General features: G+C 36.9%; 2 protein-coding genes across 8 annotated transcripts in view; both read right to left on the reverse strand.

The window, feature by feature from the left end:
• Nucleotides 1-4,440, reverse strand: part of LOC110377829 (protein bric-a-brac 2) — a 40,253-nt gene extending 35,813 nt beyond the window's left edge. Inside the window, exon 1 of one of the 6 annotated variants that reach the window (XM_064042696.1) lies at nt 3,948-4,166. The gene's annotated coding sequence lies outside the window, so the exon portion shown is untranslated. Of the gene's footprint in view, nt 1-2,986; nt 3,008-3,628; nt 3,923-3,947; nt 4,168-4,291 lie in introns of those variants that run through there. The other 5 variants (XM_064042697.1, XM_064042693.1, XM_064042692.1 and 2 more) reach the window with 5 other exon arrangements.
• A 6,690-nt stretch (nt 4,441-11,130) lies between these two features.
• Nucleotides 11,131-20,600, reverse strand: part of LOC110377831 (uncharacterized) — a 29,849-nt gene continuing 20,379 nt past the window's right edge. For both annotated transcript variants that reach the window (XM_064042698.1, XM_064042699.1), the window contains exons 4-13: nt 17,807-17,912; nt 17,204-17,362; nt 16,596-16,726; nt 15,575-15,672; nt 14,877-15,029; nt 14,172-14,265; nt 13,468-13,556; nt 12,631-12,770; nt 12,240-12,318; nt 11,131-11,467 (exon numbers count right to left, since the gene is read on the reverse strand). In XM_064042698.1, coding sequence (XP_063898768.1) covers nt 11,389-11,467; nt 12,240-12,318; nt 12,631-12,770; nt 13,468-13,556; nt 14,172-14,265; nt 14,877-15,029; nt 15,575-15,672; nt 16,596-16,726; nt 17,204-17,362; nt 17,807-17,912 — 1,128 coding nt within the window. In that variant the 3' untranslated portion in view covers nt 11,131-11,388. The remainder of the gene's footprint in view (nt 11,468-12,239; nt 12,319-12,630; nt 12,771-13,467; nt 13,557-14,171; nt 14,266-14,876; nt 15,030-15,574; nt 15,673-16,595; nt 16,727-17,203; nt 17,363-17,806; nt 17,913-20,600) is intronic.

Below are 20,600 nucleotides of genomic sequence, written 5' to 3' on the forward strand. Positions count from 1 at the left end.
AAACCGGGAAGTTTGTTGCGGCACTTCTTCCCAATAAAAATACATAGGAAGGTGGGAGTTATCTGTTGTAAAGCTAACGTTTAAAAATATCAGCTTACTTCAATGAATGGCATATTTTTACGTAGGATTAGGGCTGACCGATGACTATAATGATGACTAAATAAAACAGGATAGCGATAAATACGTGCCTACTTCCGCACACGAGAGTTGCAGTAGGAAGGTTAAAACTACTGACAGACGAGGGATTTCAAGCATTCATGTGGGATGAAAAGGGACCCCTACTAATTAATATCATGAATCTGAAAATGTGTTTAATATGATTTCACGTATAACGTTAATTCTGTAAGGAAGCATATAGGACTTTGGGTTATAGGCTACTGCAGAAAGTAGTTGTCTCATCACGCGGGAAAGATATAATATTTAAGGAAATTGTAAATCCTTTTTGGTAAACATAAATTATAAATAGAGGTAATGTGTTCCTTTTTACAATATCTGAAACATGTTTTAGTGAAGACTCAAAGAAATTGTAAACATCTCGAGATTAACAGGAAAATGTCATCAGAAATAGCAGACAGAACCTCTGAAAATAAAAGATACGTAAGAATTCAAAAGATCACGAAATTCAGAAGAAAATTCAGTTCACGAAAGATTCAGACAAAAAATGCTACATTCGGAGGAAGTGAGTCATATTGTAAAGGTCAAAATAATGACTATTTGCAACAGACTTACTGCTAATAAGAACATTTAACGGTCATCTATAAATCTATAGTATTACAATAAAGAGGAAAACATTTTTTGTTTGTTTGTACCCCTAGGGGGTCCGATACTATTGGACCGATTTCCAAAAAATCTTTCACCGTTGGAAAGCTACACTTTTCCCGAGTAACATAGGCTATATTTTATCCCGGTACGGGCAGTAGTTCTCACGGGACTCGGGTGAAACTGCGGAAAAACGGCTTGTATTTTATGTATCCGCAGATTAGCTTACTAAAGATAGAATTTTCCCATTAGCCCCATGCAAGTAAAGTCAAATTCCTATGTCTCAGCAAAAATACAGATACATGGAATATTGGGAACGGCCGTAATACTAAAGACTCTCTATGCCTCGAGAAAGCGGCTCGACAATTTGGCATGAACCTAAATGAAAGAAGAGGTGAATGAGAGTAGGAGTTTCCTAAAACAATGTAATTATTGGCAATAGGCCAGGGCAGAAGAAACAACGTAAATTATAATGTCACCAAACTAGATAGACTTAGGAATTGCATGAAAAGGTCATCTGAATACCCTTTTCACAACTATGTCGGGGTCGGCTTCCAGTTTAAAAGGATGCAGCTGAGTACCAGTGTGCCACAAGGAGCGACACCCTATCTGATCTCCTGGACCCACTTACCCGGGCCGAGTATGATTTAATCAGAAGTCCCAACTATTTTGGGGTCACCTTCCAAAGCATGCACCTGGTAGCCTATAGTAGATATTTTACATAGCTAGCCACCTCCACAAGTCAACAGATTAACCGATATACTTTTATAATATTGGTTGTCACTTTCTGGCTTCTGACTACCCGTTAAGACTGCCAAAGATGTTCAAATGACAGCCGGGACCCACTAATTAAACGTGCCTTCCGAAACACGGAGGAACGCGTCATGACAAGACAGCCACCCTTATGATCGATCGACCCTTGCGGCTGTTACTTAGCCACGAGCTCCTCTGAAGAAAAAATGGTTAATTTGGAACATAACAAAACCCTCCGAATGTCAGTTATGTCACGTTTTACCGTAGGTAAGGATTAAGCTGGCTTCTTCCTGATCAATAATACCCCAATTCTGTAGAGTCGTCATTTTAATTTTTCGATGTTAAAATATGCTACCTAAGTACGATCTTTCTTTAAATAAGTTTTAAAAGAGCTAATACATAATGAATTGCTAAGTTAAATACATTTTTGACGGATGTATGCAAAATGTAAAAAAAATACGGCAACAAACCAAACGCGACGGCAATTGAACAGTTTTGGTACAAAATGCAAGGAATCTTCAATTACCAAAAGTGAGTGTGGATGATACAAGGAGAGGTCATAAAAACATAATTTTAGAAGGTATTATATTACATAGCTAGGTAGGTCAGATAAGCAGTCGCTCTATGTGGCACACTGGTACCCAGCTGCATTGTACTTACTTGGGAAAAGGCTAGGCAGATGATGATAATGAGGTCAGATAAGCAATCGCTCTATGTAAAACACAGGTTCTTAACAGCTAATACATATTTGTAAAAAATGTGATATAGACGGACTAGGGCCAACAAATGTATTCTAACTTCATGGCTTTAGGGACTCAGCAGGGCCCGGCTGGGCCCAGGTCTGTCGGGACAGCGGAATTGTTAGAAAGAGTTACCGCGGCCCTGGTACATAAAAGGCCTACGACGGAACACGACGGTTTTTAGTCAGTAAGATTCTGACACTCCCTCACTGCGGCTACCCACAGCGGGAGCAAAAAAAAGGACTCTATATTGTATGGAAGACTGAATTTTAAAGATTAGAATCATAAGTAACTCAGCTCACGTAATGATCAATGATCATGCTTTTTGTGTGAGAAGCGGCTGGTATGATAATATATGAAATGTTGATAATCCAATTAAATATTATAGGTACATAAATACGAAAGTAACTGTGTGTCGGATTTTCACGCCAAAACAGCTGAACAGATTTTTAAATGTTTGTTAAACAGATGGTCTAGCTAGAACCTGGGAACGGACCCTGGTGCAAGAAAGTAAGTCGTTCTGATAAAACGTGGGTAAATTCGCGGGGAAGAACTAGAGTCGTAAATAAAATGTAGTAAAATGTAAAAGTACGCATCAATAATATTGTCCTACAAGAATTTCTGCGTCAATTTTGGGTATTTTGGATTGTGTTACTATGGCATTAAAATTTTGGAAAATACTGTCTTTCAGACTAATAAAAATTGGGAAAATTCACTTGCAAATGGGGACTTACCTACATAGGTATGTTTATGTTGTATGTATACGTAGGTACATAATAAAGAGTTTGCAATATTATAATATTACAAAGTGGTATACAAAAGAGTCACATTCAAGTAGGTGCGATATCTATTCACTTGTCCGGTACCTACATAAGTAGCGAAATTTCACAACACTTAACCTTATCAGTTTTTCTTATATTTTTCCTGGTTTTACACGCACGGGTCTAAAATTTAATATTTTTTTACACAGAATCTTGATAACACGACGGATATTATCGAATTCTTTACTTATCACCGTTCACTTGGCTGTATGCGAGATGCCTTTGCCAGAAAATGCGAAAAAAATTTCAGGTCACAGATCATAGTCAAATTAGATTCCAGTAATTGTTAGAAATATTCGTGGGAGTCAAAAATAAAAATAAATCAATTTTACATATGTATCACGTTTTTCGAGTGTCACCGCACTTATTTCACTAGTGTTATCATCACTATTTTCCTGTAGTCCTTTTGTGAAAAATATAGGCCTCAAAAACTGTGTTATTTAATATCTTATCGGCATTTCACGTTTAACTGTGCGGCAAACATTAGAACGAGTTATGACCGATAAAACTAAGCGCAAATAATCACAAGGTTTATTTTTCTAACAAGCCACTCACCGAATATCGGGAATTTCAGTCGGTTTCCGCACCTACGGGCTCAAAATGTGATCTACAATGGTGCTCGAGTACAAAGCCAACATTTGGCCGTTCCCAAAATAGTACCATGTAGCAGGCCCCAACTAAAGTTATAAACATTCACGCACACATGCAAATACTCCAAACCAAATAAAAAAAATCAATATTGAAACAATGACGGCGCGACGCCCCGAGCGCTAAATCTACACGGCAATATGGTCGATGAGCATTTTACTGAAAAAATGTGACTTTTCACAACCTTCGTATAAGGGAAAACTACGAAAATAGACATAATACTCACGTTAGTGAGCGCGACCGACGTTCACATCACGCATGCAATTAAGCGACTCGTCTCCTATTTTTTAACGATGAAAATCAATAATTTTTAAGAGCACAAAATTTTGTTCATATTTTTCCGTCCGGGCCCCCGCCGCCCTGCGCGGTCTCGCTCAAACACTTAAAAATGAAAAACCCATTGCAAGAAAACTGTGCTACCGAAAGAGATGCATATACGTCGTCGCCGATTGTAAATAATGATGAGGAACGAACCATAACAAACGAAAGAGACAGTCGATGGAGTCCACTATTAACAATAACAAAATTAGTTACGTAACAACAATAACACTGATTTATCTTTGTACTCACCGTTTGTTAGCGCTAATGTACGTGTTTGAACGATAAATTAATACTTTTTACACGTTTTTGTAACATCGCGAATGCATTTTGACGCGAGCAATCATCCGTCAGACGGACGCCATTTGCAATTTGTGCATCTGACTCGCAATCGGCTCTTTATTATGTTAGGTTGTGAAATATTTTAAGGTGCTTATAAGCGATTTATAAAATGAAAAATAACTATATATTTTTAATGCATAACATACACAGGAAATGCGTAAATATTACAACTATATTTTGTCTGTTTAAAAAATGTGATCAGCTGGTGCGTTATTTTTTATTACGGCAACATTGAGCGCAGCGTTTTGTAACATGCATGATGGCGGGAAGTTTGAAGTAAATCATTGTGAATTCCGCAAAAAAATATGTTTGCTTTATTCAATCGGAAAAAAATTAAAATATTAGCTGTTGAGGAGATGAATACATGAGGTATGTAATACATTCAAACTTATAGCTCTATAAATGATTCTGATAGGACTATTTTCTATAATTCACAGATTACTTTGATAGTGGGTGTATTCGGATAACTTTGGATGTAAATAATTAATTTGGGATTCAAATACAGTTTTCTTCAACATTTCTACGTATATGTAAGTAGGTACAACTATGGGTCCTAGTTTCTTTCTTCTGACCAAATAATTACTGCTCATTAAAATTCCTATTTACGTGGAACAAACTTATAAATACACACGAAGGCGTAAAGCAAAATACAGGGAAATATTAACAGCCTACGTCAGCAGCAATCCTACAATTTCCTTATTATTTCATTCCTAGTTTATCAGCTCCTTTTTACTTTACCCTTACCGCGGAAGTTGGTCTTTTTTACTACATTCTATATCTACCCATGGTCTCACCCTAAAATGACTGAGCCGCTTGTGATTCATTCTTTTAGATAGAAGTGAACCACTAAAGACTGGTTTTTTATTTTTTTCTTCAAAAGGTGGTAAATAGCTATCGAGATGATATTAGTAGGATTGTTAACTTTGCTGCTTTTTTATCCAGTATCTAAATTGGTGTTAAGAAGGAATTTATGCACGGAGGAAGGAAAGATAGGATATGGAAATGCCTATAATATATTTTCTTTATAAGGATGTGGCTGGTTATATCCCAATTTTATGGCAGCTTTATGGCATCCCAGCTTACAAATTAATAGAAATAAAACAACTTGATAATAATTTACTCATTTAAATATATATATTTATATAATAGTAATCTGTTACGTATTTTTACATAAATAGCCGACGCGCGACGATTTTACAATTTATAAATAATATTATTACAATAAATTATTTATTTATCATTAATACAGAAACACTACGATTTAGCAAATCTTTGGTTAAAATTAAGATTCCTGCGAACTTTAAGTTAAAAACAATATAACAATGATAAAATTATACAAAAAAAAAATCAACCACGCTATCAGTCGCGTTTACATCGAGTATGGAGGCCGAATTCGGCGGGCCGAGGCCGAAAGCCGAAGAAGGCAATATTTATATATATTTAGCTATATTTTTACACTAACCATTGACTATTTGTCGGATGTAACCGCGACTTGCAAGCTAACTACCTATGTCCTTTAAATCTATGTTAGAAACTTTGTAAAAATAGATAAACGCTACCACCATTTTCATGTGCGTATCCATAGACAATTCACTAGCTTAACATTCGAGATTTAAACTTTCAAATTGATAACAAAAATTTACATTATCTGTACAATTGAAAAAAAGCTAACTTCATAGATAAAAAATAAAAACATACTGATTTTGTTTCTACAACATAAATAAGGACTAGATTTTCTATGGAAACTAAATAATATTTCGAGAATTATGTAGCAAATTAATACTTTTCGCACTAACCTTAGAGAGGACGGGAAATAAACTTCGAAAGAGGCAAAAGCCAACAGTTTAATATCTAAAAATATTTTTCTAATAATTCACTATTTTATAGGCACATTAAACCACAGCTGGGCTCAGAAAAAAAACTAAATAAAATAATACTTTTGCAATTTCTAAACAAATTAATACTTATTTTTAAAATTTGTCTCTGAATACGCACATAGAACATTTTTAGGGATTCCTATGAAATTACAAAATTACGTTTATTTATTTTTAACGCTAAGTTTTTAGCGCTTCTGTACCGCAGTAAGCATCAACAATTCATATATTATTTATTTATTTATTCATACATATAATTATATATTTATATATATCATTTATTTATTTTATATTTTGAACACACTATTCTAATCCGCCATTACTGATTGGACTGAATCATTGCTTTTTCTTTTTGTTCTAAATTGTGATACAATATTTCAAACGACTGTTTCTTTAATAGACTAATGCACAGCTGAAACTGCCGACTCAAAAAGCGTGAGATTTTGATTGCTCTTTACATAATTAAAAATCTAGTAAGTCATTACAAAGCATAACAGCAGATCATATGATCACCCAACTGCGTCAGAGAGGTCTTTTAAATATCGTATTACAATTATTTAAAAAAAAACAATGAGCCAGCCAACCTTCGCCCCTTCGCATTCAAAAATCGACCTTAATAACATGATTTTTAATTTACTTTTTGTACCATAATTATCATTTTCAATGGTTACTTGATTATTACTAGAGCTTAGTAACGTAAATACCATTAAAACCGCGGTCAAATTATTTCCCATTAATTATTTTAATTAATTACAAAATAAATAAAAACGAAAATGCCATACTTTTTCTATATTCATTGATTTTACTTGAACGGTCGTTGAGGAACTTGTATTAAACTTACGGCCGATCCTAATATTCAATCTATCCATATTTAACCAATCGATAGATAGCATAATGGAAGGCCGTTAGCCGCCTGTCGTACGTATAAAAAATCACGAATTTCAAAGCCACATAGCTAAATAAAAAAACTTAATTTTGGACAAAGTAAAAATGCAGCTGTAATATTAAAAAAAGAAAAACCGTAAACAGGCAACTATTAAGGTACATTTTGGACGCCAGCTGACGACTGCACATGCCGCAAATGCGTGCTGCTGACGCTTCGATCCAAAACGGTTTCATGTAAATACATACGAACCAGTAGTGCAGCCGCGGCCGACTTCATGCAGTCGCGGCATGTGCGGTCGACGGTTGGCATTCAAAACGTACCTTTAGATCAACCGTCAACAAAAACCCGTTATTTAACATCGATAAAATGCATAATATATCTATCTTACAACCACACACAGACTTTCGAAAAAGCGCTATCTATATAAAATTAGACAAAAAAAAAACAATTATTTTTAAGTTATAATAATAAGTATTTTTTTTAGTAAATAAATAAATGAGGGGAGGGCATGACAAAATGGCAACGATTATTATGCAATTTCGTGATTCTAGCCCTATTCAACAATTCTTCCTTTTTTGGGCCATTTCCACTAATATAACGCTATATATTTTTCCTAGCTTTGCAACTTCGGCCCACATACTAAGATCTTCCAACTACGTTGTATTTAGGTGAAATTTCAAAATGTTACTAGTAGGAAAAAACCACGAAACTGCACGGTACAAATATAGTATAATAATAAATTAATAAAATTATTATATTTAATACTAAAACATACATTTTAAGCTATCTAACGACATCTGTAACTACTATTTGCAACTTGAATAATATATCTTGGTGAAAAGACAGTATTTTATATTAATTTTCTATAATAGTTCAACGATTAAGACTTTGACTGGCTACTGATATAGCCAGTATGTCTCCTCACCATTTCCCGAGCCTTTTCCCAACTATGTTGGTGTCGGCTTCCAGTCTAACCGGGTGCAGCTGAGTACCAGTGTGCCACAAGGAGCGACTGTCTATCTAACCTCCTAAACCCAGTTACCCGGGCAACCGAATACCCCTTGGTAAGACTGGCTTCTGACTATACGTAACGACCGCCAAAGATGTTCAATGACAGCCTGTAATTTACTAACCATACTTGGTAATTTGAAAATGAAAATCTATGTAACATATTTTAGAGAATTTTACTAATATTGCCGATTAATTTTTCAAATAATTTAAATGACATGTCCTCTCACCAAAATATACTATCCAAAGCCACATTATTGCATTGACAAAGTTCCAAACACAACAGATTTATATAAACAACAACGCCATCTCGCGACCAGAATCATAATCACAATTTTATTGCAGCGCCATCTAGTTTACAAAGTACACAACAGTAACACCTTCTCATCTCCCGAGCCTTTTCCCAACTATGTTGGTGTCGGCTTCCAGTCTAACCGGACGCAGCTGAGTACCAGTGTGCCACAAGGAGCGACTGCCTATCAGACCTCCTCAACCCAGTTGCCCGGGCAACCCATACCCTTAGGTAGGTAATGCCTTCTCTATACCTACTAACATTATAAAGCTGAAGATTTTGTTTGAACGCATTAATTTAGGAACTGATGATTAGATTTGTAAAATAATTTCGAAAAGAAAGCTTGTGGCTCATTTTTACTGACAATTTAATGTGAATTTTCACAGTAAACAGTTGTTTTGAGAAACCTGACGTTCATATTGGGCTTTAGGCTACTTTTTATCCGGATACTGAAGGTAGCTGCTCCAGCTAAACAGTTAGTATGAGTAAAAAAGCGTAAAGTTGCCACTTTTGTCCACTAGATGGCGCTTCTCAAACAGAAGTAAGAAGACAGTATGTAACACGGTATATAAAGACTACAAGTATGTATCACGGCTTGTATTTGTGTAAAAATAAATACTTTTATGTACTGTTGCTACGGGATTCACATTTGTATTGATATGTTATAGTACATAGTGACTGCCCATCTGACCTCCTCGACCCCACCCACTCCCACCCTTTGACTATCTGACTGTAAGCAAATTCTAATACAAAATCTATGCCATACCAATACAAATACAAAACCGGACTTATTTAAGTTACTATATTACTTTAATTTCTATAATAAACTTGTACAATTCATCATCTTCTTACTTCGTGGGTACTTGTACAAATAGAGGGTAGTTTGTAATCTCTCAGACGTCACAAAGGCATTCGAAATGGCCGGTAACTAAGTATATAAAAAACCCAAGTACACCGACCAAATAAACGTCAGTTTTCTTAAAACAACTGTTTAATATGAATTTTCACGTTCAATTTTCAAAGTGAACTGTTATTTTGAGATAAACGGACGTTTATGTTGTCGGTGTAAATGGGCCTTATTGACGGATTTTTTCTTGTTGGGTACTTGACAACTTCATACAAAATCAATTTTCAAAAAGAAGTTTTTAATTTAAGATTAAGAAAATATAAGTATTAAATTTTGTTTATAGAAAGATGGTCTTTTAAAACGAATGATACCTCTGACAGTAATTTAAAATACTCAAAAGTGATAACAATTGATAGAATTTTGATCTCTCTCCGGTGGTGTCGGATTGTCGTCGCATCGCGCTATGAGAGTGTAGGAATAGTGAGTGCACCGCAGTTCAAGCTAATGTGCCTGCACTGTAATATGTCCTGCGCAGTTGGCTGATCACCTTATCACTGTGCTGAACAGCCGCTGTGACCGAAATGGGCTTTGGACGCCATTATTTACATAACTAATGTTGCCAGTTCAAAAAAATAGTTTTGAAGTGTCAAATACCCAATGCTTATGAATGCGTTCAAATACTGAAAAACAAAAATGCTCTTGGCACGATTTGAGCATATCGAAAGACTAACCTTTTGAAAAAACTTTTACATTTTGGTGAACTGCCAATTTCTATAACGTATCTAACCTTTCTTTACGATTAAAGATTGAATTTCGACATAACCTCCATATAAGTTGACACATCTCAATCTCTAATCGCCAAAACGAAGGATAGATAACTTATAGAAATTGGCTGTAAAACGATGGATTTAAGAAGCCTAATAAAAACGCCTATTTTCTGTACATAAGCTTAGTTAACGGTCTATTTATTGCGATTTGTACTCAGTTCCCGTCTGTCTGTCTGTTTGTATGTATGTTTGTCCGTAGACAGTAAAGCATAGTTTATGTATGGTTTTGGTACATTATGGTCAAAATAACTGTAAATTTTCCTGAAGTTACAAAAATCTTCCAAAACAAAACACTGATTTTTGGACAAATATTTAAAACGGGTACCATTTTTGACAAAAAATTATATACGTCGGTAATTTTTTCAAAAAACTACTGAAACGATTTTGAAACTTGTCAATTGAAATATACATAATTTTACACAGATAGCACTTTTCTCAAAATACGTGGCATTTTACTAACTTCAGAGAAAAATACAGTTATTTGGAACATAATAATGCGACTTTTGAAAAATGATGTAGATCACATTGTGAGAAAAAAGTTTTTATCCGGTTGCGCGGAGTTGCTTTAACAGGACGCAGTAAAAATTGCTGGTGGAATATATAACGTAGTATATTAAAGCCCATTTACAAAAACAACATAAACATCCGTTTTGTCTTAAAAACAAAAATTCACTTTGAAAATTGAACGTGAAAATTCATAGTACAAAAAAACAGTTGTTTTAAGAAAACTGACGTTTATATTGTCTGTGTTTTTGGACCCAAAATATATTTCGGAACAATTCCTAATTTAACTAATGAACACACTCAGAGACATTTAATGGTCACTTAAGCCGTTCCTTAGTGCAGAATTTCTATAAGAATCTGTCACTAAGGATTGACTTAAGTAATCATTAACCGTCTTACCACAAAAACTTTTAAACGTCAGTTTAAGACTTGTCTAAAAATGACAAATTATGACGTTGACATATGGCTCATTTTGCAGCCAATTTTTTTTTAGACAAGTGTAAATCAGGGGTTTAAGTTTTTGTAGTAAGACCATAAATGTCTCTGAGTGCGGGGATTAGATACATTTTAGAATGTAGACAAATGAATACCATAATCTTTGTAACAAAAATTCAAAAATAAATTTTAACTTACCTTACAACATTAAAAATGAGATTTTTTCTATTTCGTTCTAACACAATGTGACCTACACCACGCACTTGTTATTTCAGTATAAAGCTAGTTGTTTGCATGTTGTTGACTTGTTGCTGACGTGTGGACGAGATGTTCGCTACGTGTGGCGCGACAGCTCGTAGAATAAGACGTACGCCTCGGAGGAGACCACGTTCCGACTGCTTATTGGTGTTACTCTGGAAATTTAGGCATTTGTGTTATTTACTTATTATTTATTTTAAATGCTGCGTCGCTGTCAAAACTATTAATATGATTAAAATAGAATTCAGAGCATATATAGCACAGACCAGGGAAGGCGAAACAATGGTTCGCGAGCCTTATGGTGGCATGTATCAAAATGATTAAGACACAACATTATTTTGCATCTAGGGTCGGCTTCCAGTCTAACCGGATTCAGCTGAGTACCAGTGCTTTACAAGAAGCGACTGTACATAGAAATTATAATGTACTACTTTTTTTACGTTTGTACATAATATTATCTTACATAGGTCTTACATTTTAATTAATCCAGGTAAATAACATTACGGTGCCTGTATAGAATTGAATCTGTAACACAGGCGCTACGGTCACTTTCAGTTACTGTTATGCATTCATCCTTTACAATATTTATTTTTAGTTACTAGTTGTTTCTCACGGTAAATAACTGCGTCATGAGTAAACTACTTTTTTACATCTGGATAAAGTGGAACCAGTGTTATCAAAGGGCACGCAATTCTACTTAGTAGAAAATATCGATTTTTTTTTTACTTTCATTTACCCTCAAGGCACGGTACTATCTGGTGTTGTTATATTTTACGATTTTAGAATAAAATTCGGCATCTCTTGTTTTCAGCCTGAGGAAAAGGGCATAGAAGGGCCGGTACGGGCAGTAGTTCCCACGAGATGCAGGTGAAACCGCGGGAACACGTCTAGTTAGTTATAATAATAAAAAGCTCAGTATATATTTACCGTGAATCGTTATACTCGTGCCACTCGCCGTTGTAAGGATGCTTGCAGTAAGCCGTGTAGTGACCCGAGTACGTCGTGCCTGCAATACACAACATTCACTTATTAGCTACCACAAAATATACGTCATTTGCATAAATATTTAACAAGTTTACAAGAGGCTAGATTTCTTTTTTGTTCAATTAGGTATTCAGCCTATTAAAAATTCATGGTCGATTTTTTTTTTCAAATGCCAGCTAATAAATATAGAAAGAGTTGTTATTTTTGGGGCAAAAAGTATAAACCGTTGTGTAGTAGCTGCGGTTTACATGAGTGGTTGCAGTGTTACCCGTGTGGTTGATGTGTGTTACCCGTGTGGTTGCCTCGTGTTACCCGAGTGGTTGGCTCGTGTTACCTGAGTGGTTGCTGACGGCGTAGAGGTTGTAGACGGGTGCGGCGGCGCGGGTGGCGGCGTACGGTGACATGTCCAGGTTGCTGAGAGGGAACTCGACTAGAACGTTTAGCTTGCCCCGGAAACGTTCCGTTGGAGAGAACCTGTGTAACAAAACAACGTCATTTGTGATTGAAACTCAAACTCAAGAAAGTTTATTCAAATTAGGCTGATAAATCAGCAGTTTTTGAACGTCAGAAGTTTACAAAAGACAGCCCCCAAAAGGCCCACCCTTCACCACTTCCTATGTGTTATTGCTGGACAGAAGTGGTGGAACGAACTGCCCAGTAAAATATAACACAATATAGAGCAGATTTAGTCAAATATAATAAAATGTAAGACGTTTTTAAACGTGTGTCTACTTGTCATCCATTTCTTTCTCAGATAATAAATGCACCTTTTTTGAAACCTTTCTCTTAAAATAGCTTATAGTTTTATTTAAAATACCATTTATAACATAACCATAGAGCCGAAAAAAATATTTTGGTCCTACACGCAGTATCTAATTACAAAACTATTGATAACTACTACTGATCCGATTTAGAAAACTCTTTCACTGTTGGAAAGCTACACTCTTCCCAAGTAACAAGGGCTATAAGTAAATATTTGATCCCGGTACGGGCTGTAGTTCCCACTAGACACGCATGAAACCGCGGGAAAATGGATAGTAAGTAATACATAAGGCCACATTTTATCCAGATGCGGTTAGAAGTTCCCAGGGAACTCTGGTAAATATTTATCCAACTACAGGAAATTATTCCTACAGAACAAGGGTTATTAGCTAGTATATAAAAGGCTTACCTCTTGAGATGCAACACGAGTACTTGCGGGAACTTCTGCACGGTGAACCATTTCAGGCACTTCCTGCGTACGCCGCACTTTGAACATGTCTGTAATATTACAATAATATTATTTTATTTTCTTTATCTTAGCTACGATACGAACAAAAGCTTTTTAAATAAACAAAATAAATATTATTTGATTTTCTTCTTTGATCATCAATATTCAACTAAAGTTATCCATAAATTAATTAAAGACTAAATTCCTGTATTTTTTCGAAAAAACAATCTTGAGAGGACTTTTTACACAAATACATGAAAATCAACTACATAAAATAATGGTTTAGTTTATTGAGATTGTTTTTACATTGATTTTAGTAGCATTTTCTTTTTTAACCGAATTTTTAAATAAGAAACTATATAAACTATATATAAATATGTAAGAAAAATCAAAATTGTTTATCATTAGTTAAAAACCTTCTAACGCTCATTTTCACCAAAAGTAAACATTTGTTTTAAAAAAACTGATGTTTATGTTGTTAGTGAAATTGGGCATTAAAGGCTATGGGATTGTACGCGCGAGTTACCGAGACCCTGGTACATATAGGGCTTCAGAACGAACATCGTGAGTTTTGTGTAGAACACAGAAGGAGGGGTCATTTGATGATCTCCCATATTAAAATGGTTCAAAAGCAATAAAAACAAGTCTATATACAATGGACGTACCGGTTTCTCGTCGCCGTCCATCTCCTCCTCCCTGGTGAAGTGCGACAGACACTGCTGCAGCTTCAGGTTGCCCGTGCGGGACGGGATCGGGAGACTGCAACCACGGATATACAGGGTTAGTATTAAATTACAATTGTATACATACTTATTTAGAAGGTTTATATTAGGGATAAATAAGATATTACATATAGAGCGCGTCTTGTGGCACACTGGTAGTCAGCTGAATCCGGTTAGATTTGAAGCCGATACCAACATAGTTGGAAATAGGTTCGGGAGATGATGTAGAGCGCATCTAAACGAGCTACATTATTGTGCAAATGTTGGCAAAAAATGGCCGTTGTGGTGGCCTAGTGTATTAGTTCGATTCCAGGTCAGGCAAGTACCAATGCAACTTTTCTAAGTTTGTATGTACATTCTAAGCATATCTTGGACACCAATGACTGTGTTTTGGATGGCACGTTAAACTGTAGGTCCCGGCTGTCATTGAACATCTTTGGCAGTCGTTACGGGTAGTCAGAAGCCAGTAAGTCTGACAGCCCTTACAAAGGACTATCGGGCCCAGGTAACTATGTTGAGAAGGTCAGACAGGCAGTCGCTCCTTGTGGCACACTGGTACTCAGCTGCATCCAGTAAGACTGGAAGCCGACCTCAACATACATAGTTGGGAAAAGGCTCTGAAGATGATGAGGTGGACACTGCTCCTACCTGAGGTCCCAGAAGGGGTCGAAGGTGACACTATCGTGGTTGCAATGAGTACAGCGGAGGGTGGACTTGAGCTGTCCCACGAAGATGTCCCCCACGCGGCTGTCCTCCATGCGGAGGTAGCGGTTCCACGCCTCCTGGGCTTTGGCTGAGTCGCTGGAAGGTAAATCAAAGATTATAAGAATGCAGAAACAAAAAAAAAAATAGTTTCGTCAGTGAAGATTTTTTTTGAGCAAACGCACACACGGTATATGCATAAAATACACAGAAAAAGAAAAAAATAACGGCATTTTTTACTGTGAAGCTGGAATTTTTGTCAAAACTGCTTTTTGTCTCATTTTGCTTCGAAAATAAATCGCTAATGTTTAACTTCGACTAATTTAACTGAAAGGCCCATTTATACCGACAACATAAAACAACCTTTTTCTTAAAACTGTTTACTTTGAAACATAGACATGTAAAACACAGTAAATAGTGTTTTAAAACAAAACAGCTACATATTTCGTCGGTGAACTTGGGCATAAGTCTTGCAAAGATCATTGAGAAAATATTATATAGATGTCAATTTTAAAATTCATATTCATTTATTTTTTGCAAATATATTGTTCAGGGTTTGTTTCAGATTTCGAGAAGCAGTTCCCTCAAGGCACCAACAAAAACCCCGAGAAACAAGCTAGACAAAATTAAACTGCGCGTATTACCTGAGGTTGTCATCGATCTCGGTGAGTATGGGCTTGGGCTTGACGGTGACACGGTTCACATCCTCGTGCAGACCCTCCAGCAGGTAGCGGAGGAACTCCTGAAGAGAAGACAGTCAGAGATTAGTATGTAATGTAACATAGCTTGCTATTAGCTATGGGGCTCATGTTGAAATGCTATATCAAGTGAGCATCTAGAGATTAAAATAACTCTATTTCTCATCAGAACATGGTTCATTTAGAATGAGTTTATTTATTACTAGCTTTTGCCCGCGGCTTCGCTCCCGTCAACTGACTTCTCTTCTTTACCCTATTTTAAATAATATTCTATTTCATAAGAACCTTCTCCTGACAATAATAAACACAACAAAAAAAGAATTAGCCAAATTGGTCCAGGCGTTGTTGAGTTATGCGCTTACCAACACATTTTGCGATTCATTTTTATGTTATAGATTTATTGCACACATAAACACATTTTGACACACAGATAACAAGATTAGAGATAAGAGATTATGCACAACGGCGAGCTTAACCCAGTGTTGGGTTTAGCTCGCCCCGTTGCGCTGTGTTGTGTAACTAAATATGTAGCGCTTAGCTTAACTATAAGTAAGCAGAGGGTACAACAGCAGTGAGGTCGTATTGAAACCCGTGATTAGCCATCACCATCAGCAGAAATAAAAATGTCTGTTGCGTAGGAATGGAACTTCGGTCAATTGTTATCGTTCGACGTCAAAATAAGTTCTTTATTTAATTTAGTAATAGCTAATAATAATAACGAAGTTTGTTGTTTTTAAACAGTTTTTCATGAGCTTTTGCAAAAATAAATATAGCTCATCCCACATTTTAACCTCATTTTTTTTTTTGGTAGAATTCTCATTGATTACCTTTTCGGTAGTTTTTGTTTTATTGACTTAGGGGCTTCATGGCCCAATCGCAGAGGCAAAACTGGTTTAAAGTATTTGTCGTACAATGACATAATAACTTTTACACACATATCTTACTAGCAAATATTACCCTATCATACCTGTGCATCCTGCTGACTGTAGCCCATAAACCTGGGCGCGAACCGCTGAACCTGGGACTTGAGCGCCGTCGTGTTCACCACGGCATCCTTCTCGCCACTGCGCCATAGTTCCTTTATCACTATGCCGAACGCTGCAACCAAATATTATATTGCTGTTTAAAACCTATACTAATAGTATAAAGAGGTAAAATTTGTAAGTAGGGGGTAATCTTTGGAACCGCTCTGGTCGGATTTGCAAAAATCTTTTACTGATAGATAGCTACAATGTTCCTGAGTGTCATAAGCTATATTTTATCCCGGAACAGCCGCTGTGGCCGAAATCGGCCGTGGACGCCATTATGTACCTTTTATGTATATCTTGGACACCAATGACTGTTTTGGCACGTTAAACTGTAGGTCCCGGCTGTCATTGAACATCCTTGGCAGTCGTTACGGGTAGTCAGTGAGTCTGACGACCAGTCTTTCCAAAGCGTATCGGGTTGCTCGGGTAACTGGGTTGAGGAGATCAGACAGACAGTCGCTCCTTGTGGCACACTGGTACACAGCTGCATCCGATTAGACTGGAAGCCGACACCAACATAGTTGGGAAAGGCTCGGGCGCTGCATACCTTTAATGAGCGCCCCCTTCATACACGACAGCGAGGTGTTGATATCATCAGCGTAGCGTTCGTCGCAGAGGTACTCGAGGAGCGGCCTCGTGTTTGAGAGGCACTGGAGCACGCTGTTCATGAAACATGTGTTGCCTATGTTGCGGAGGCCGTTTAGCCCTGGAACGTAAGAAGTTATATGTTGTTCAGGTGTGAAGAAGTGTTTTTGCAACTAAACGACGTGAACACATGAAAATAGACTACCGCAGTGGGACCGCGCGTAATGTCTTAGATTTTCCCTGAAGACTAGACAAAGGTTTATAAAAGTTAATTAGTGGTCCTACTAGTAAGATCGTTATTAATATTATAAATGCAAAAGTTTTTATGGATTGTATGTATGCTTGTGACTTTTTGCAGTATTAGAGCTGATTATCGCTCAAGAATTTTGGATTGATGACTCTCACGCAAAAACTTCTGCATGGATTTTGACGAAACATGGCATTAAAAGAGCTTTTTGTAACTCAAGAACTTTGAATTGATCGTAGTTGTTATTTGCAATTTCTAGAACACCTACTTTTTTCGTAATATCAGGTACCTAGTATGAAGTAAATAAAGGCCACTCACCACTAGTATGACTGGACTGCTTGTCAGTGCGCGAGTCGGGCAGCGAGTCGGAGCGCTCGCTGCTGCGCCGGAGGCCGCTAGGCCCGCTCTTGCCGCCGGCCAACTCCTGCCAATCACGACCACAAGGCTAAAAACGCGGCTGCGACTTTTTTGTCGCTGCGATTTTTTTGTCGCAACTTTTTTTTCTTCACAAAAATAATACAGTTACTAACAACAATACAATTAATGCTTGAATATTAATGTTTTGTTGAAGAAAAAAGTTACGACAAAAAATCGCAAGTCACCCACAACCACACTATGCACATGCGTTCCACAGAATAAACGAAAACCGGTAGGTACACAATTTACTGCAACATAAAATTAATATACTTAAGTGGAACGGAGGGCATAACCAAGCAAACCGTTATGTGATTAAATAGCATGCTGCACAAAATCAATAAGGAAAAAAACACAAAAAGTGCACTCTATGGATAGCGATTTAAAATAAACAGGATTGACATTGACACTGACATCTGTCAAATTTGACATTGACAGCAACAAAATAAAAATGGTGGTCGATCTTTTTGCGAATAGTTCAATGGATATGGCAATAGAAAGACCGTCAGTATAATTATTTATTTCCGATTACATCAACCCTATAAATATTAAAATCGCTTAGGGGGACAAACTCACCAAAACTAGGATGTACTTACCCAAAAACATTATAAAAAAATGGATTTCTAAAGGAATAAACACCAATCTGAAGATATTGTTGACAAAATACCAATCACCTGCTTTCGAATTAAGTCTAGAACGACATTAATTATGTCCCTACTTACAACAGTAGGTAAGAAGAGTAGTAAGTTCACTTCAAGGGAAAAGAAGATTTTCCTTTTAAACGACGTTGGTCTATCAACTAAAATTGGCTGTTGGTTCAACAAAATTCATCTTATGATGAATCTAAACGTTACCTAAACCTATTGCTTTCGGGTGATGAAAAAAATTTGGAACGACTGGATTTTTGCAAAGGTAAATACATTATATTTCTATATGGTTGTTGTTATATTACCACACATGTTAGTAGGACTAAATAAACTTCAATCCAAATATTTTAATCATTTGGTTAAAACTTATAAGACTACTTCCACACGACACGAAACAATCGCTGCGAATTTAGACGAATTACGATAGGCCGAGTCGAAATTCGGCATACATTATCTCGAAGGAGTAAAGTTAAAACAGGATAAAATATTCGATCTAACTAGCCGCAATTTTGATACGGCCTACCGTGAAATTCATCCCTTATAGTAACTCCTGACGATAGTATATAAGAATAGCCGTACGTCAGTAGCTACTTCTTAGACCAAGTTCACCCACACGATCGTCTGATTATTAAAACAGCAATAGGTGAAATTGGCCCACTATGCCGTACCATTCGCGCGAACGTCACCGCGGCAAGTTGCACGGCGAAGCGGCTGTGCTCGCGGCCGCCGCACGACACGCGGCGCGACATCCGTGCGTTAACGACCCGCCGCGTCTGTGAGCGCTCTTATAGCCGAACCGAACAATTAGACGACGTTCGAAAAAACCACATAGGATTGTTGGCTGTCATTGAACATCATTGACAGTCGTTACGGGTAGTCAAAAGCCAGTAAGACACCAGTCTAACCAAGGGCTATTGGGTTGCCCGTGTAACTGGGTTGAGGAGGTCAGATAAGACAGTCGATCCATGTGGCACACTGGTACTCGGCTGCATCCGGTTAGACTGGAAGCCGACCCCAACATAGTAGGGAAAAAGGCTTGGAGGATGATGATTGTTGAAAATGTTACATTGAAAATTTTGTATGGAAAATTAATAGTTTACAAAAACTTAAAAAAACACGCTAGTCATGTATTGTCATCAGAACTCGGAGCGTGTGCAAAATTTCATCCTAATCGAAGACCGGGAAGTGGCTCTAATTAAGATTCTAAATTTTTTTACTTACATAGTTACAAGTGAATCTAGTATAAACGTGTTAATAAAAAATGATGTAGTAATTGACAACAAACTGTTATCAAAATTACGTTAATTGTTATCTTGGTAGAGATAATCAAATGACAAGAGTTTTTTCTAAGTCCCATAATCTACGAATGAGATTAGACAACTTTTACACCTGTTGTTTGGTATTTGTCATCTATTAGGTAAATTTTGATAAATAAAATACTAAAGAACTCTAAAATAAAAACCAACTCAAATGGACTCAAAACTTTAGTTAAATACCTACTTGAATTTACATGACAAGGGTAACTGGGTTGAGAAGTTCAGATAGGCAGTCGCTCCATGTAAATGTGGTATGCAATAGTTATTAAAATACTAGGCTATGCTGATGACTCAGAAAAAGTGAGATTTTTTTTAAATACTGCCACTTTCTGTATCCAAAAAAAATATTAAAACGTAAACTTCAGGTATCCTGCTAATGAGAAAATATTCCGAAACTACTAAACCGATTTGAAAAAAGTCTTTCACTGTTGGGAAGCTAAATTACCCCGAGTAGCATAGGCTATATTATATCAGGTATTCATTTTATCCGGTGTGGCAGTGAATACCACGGGACGGGGTTGAAGCTAGTATCAAATACAAGTAGCCACCTGGTAGGTATTGACCCCATAGGTTCTGCCCCCCACAACAGGCAGGCGGGGCTGGGAGGGACGCGGGTGTGTCCGGCCTGGGGGCGGCGCGACGCTGCGAGGCCGCGGCTCGAAGCACCGTCGACATCCACACCTTCACCGTTATTATTCATCAATGGTATGCTGCCTATAGTTCTCGTCAACTTAA

Source organism: Helicoverpa armigera, chromosome 29 (assembly GCF_030705265.1).
Source record: "Helicoverpa armigera isolate CAAS_96S chromosome 29, ASM3070526v1, whole genome shotgun sequence".
In the NCBI taxonomy this organism is placed as follows: domain Eukaryota; kingdom Metazoa; phylum Arthropoda; class Insecta; order Lepidoptera; family Noctuidae; genus Helicoverpa; species Helicoverpa armigera.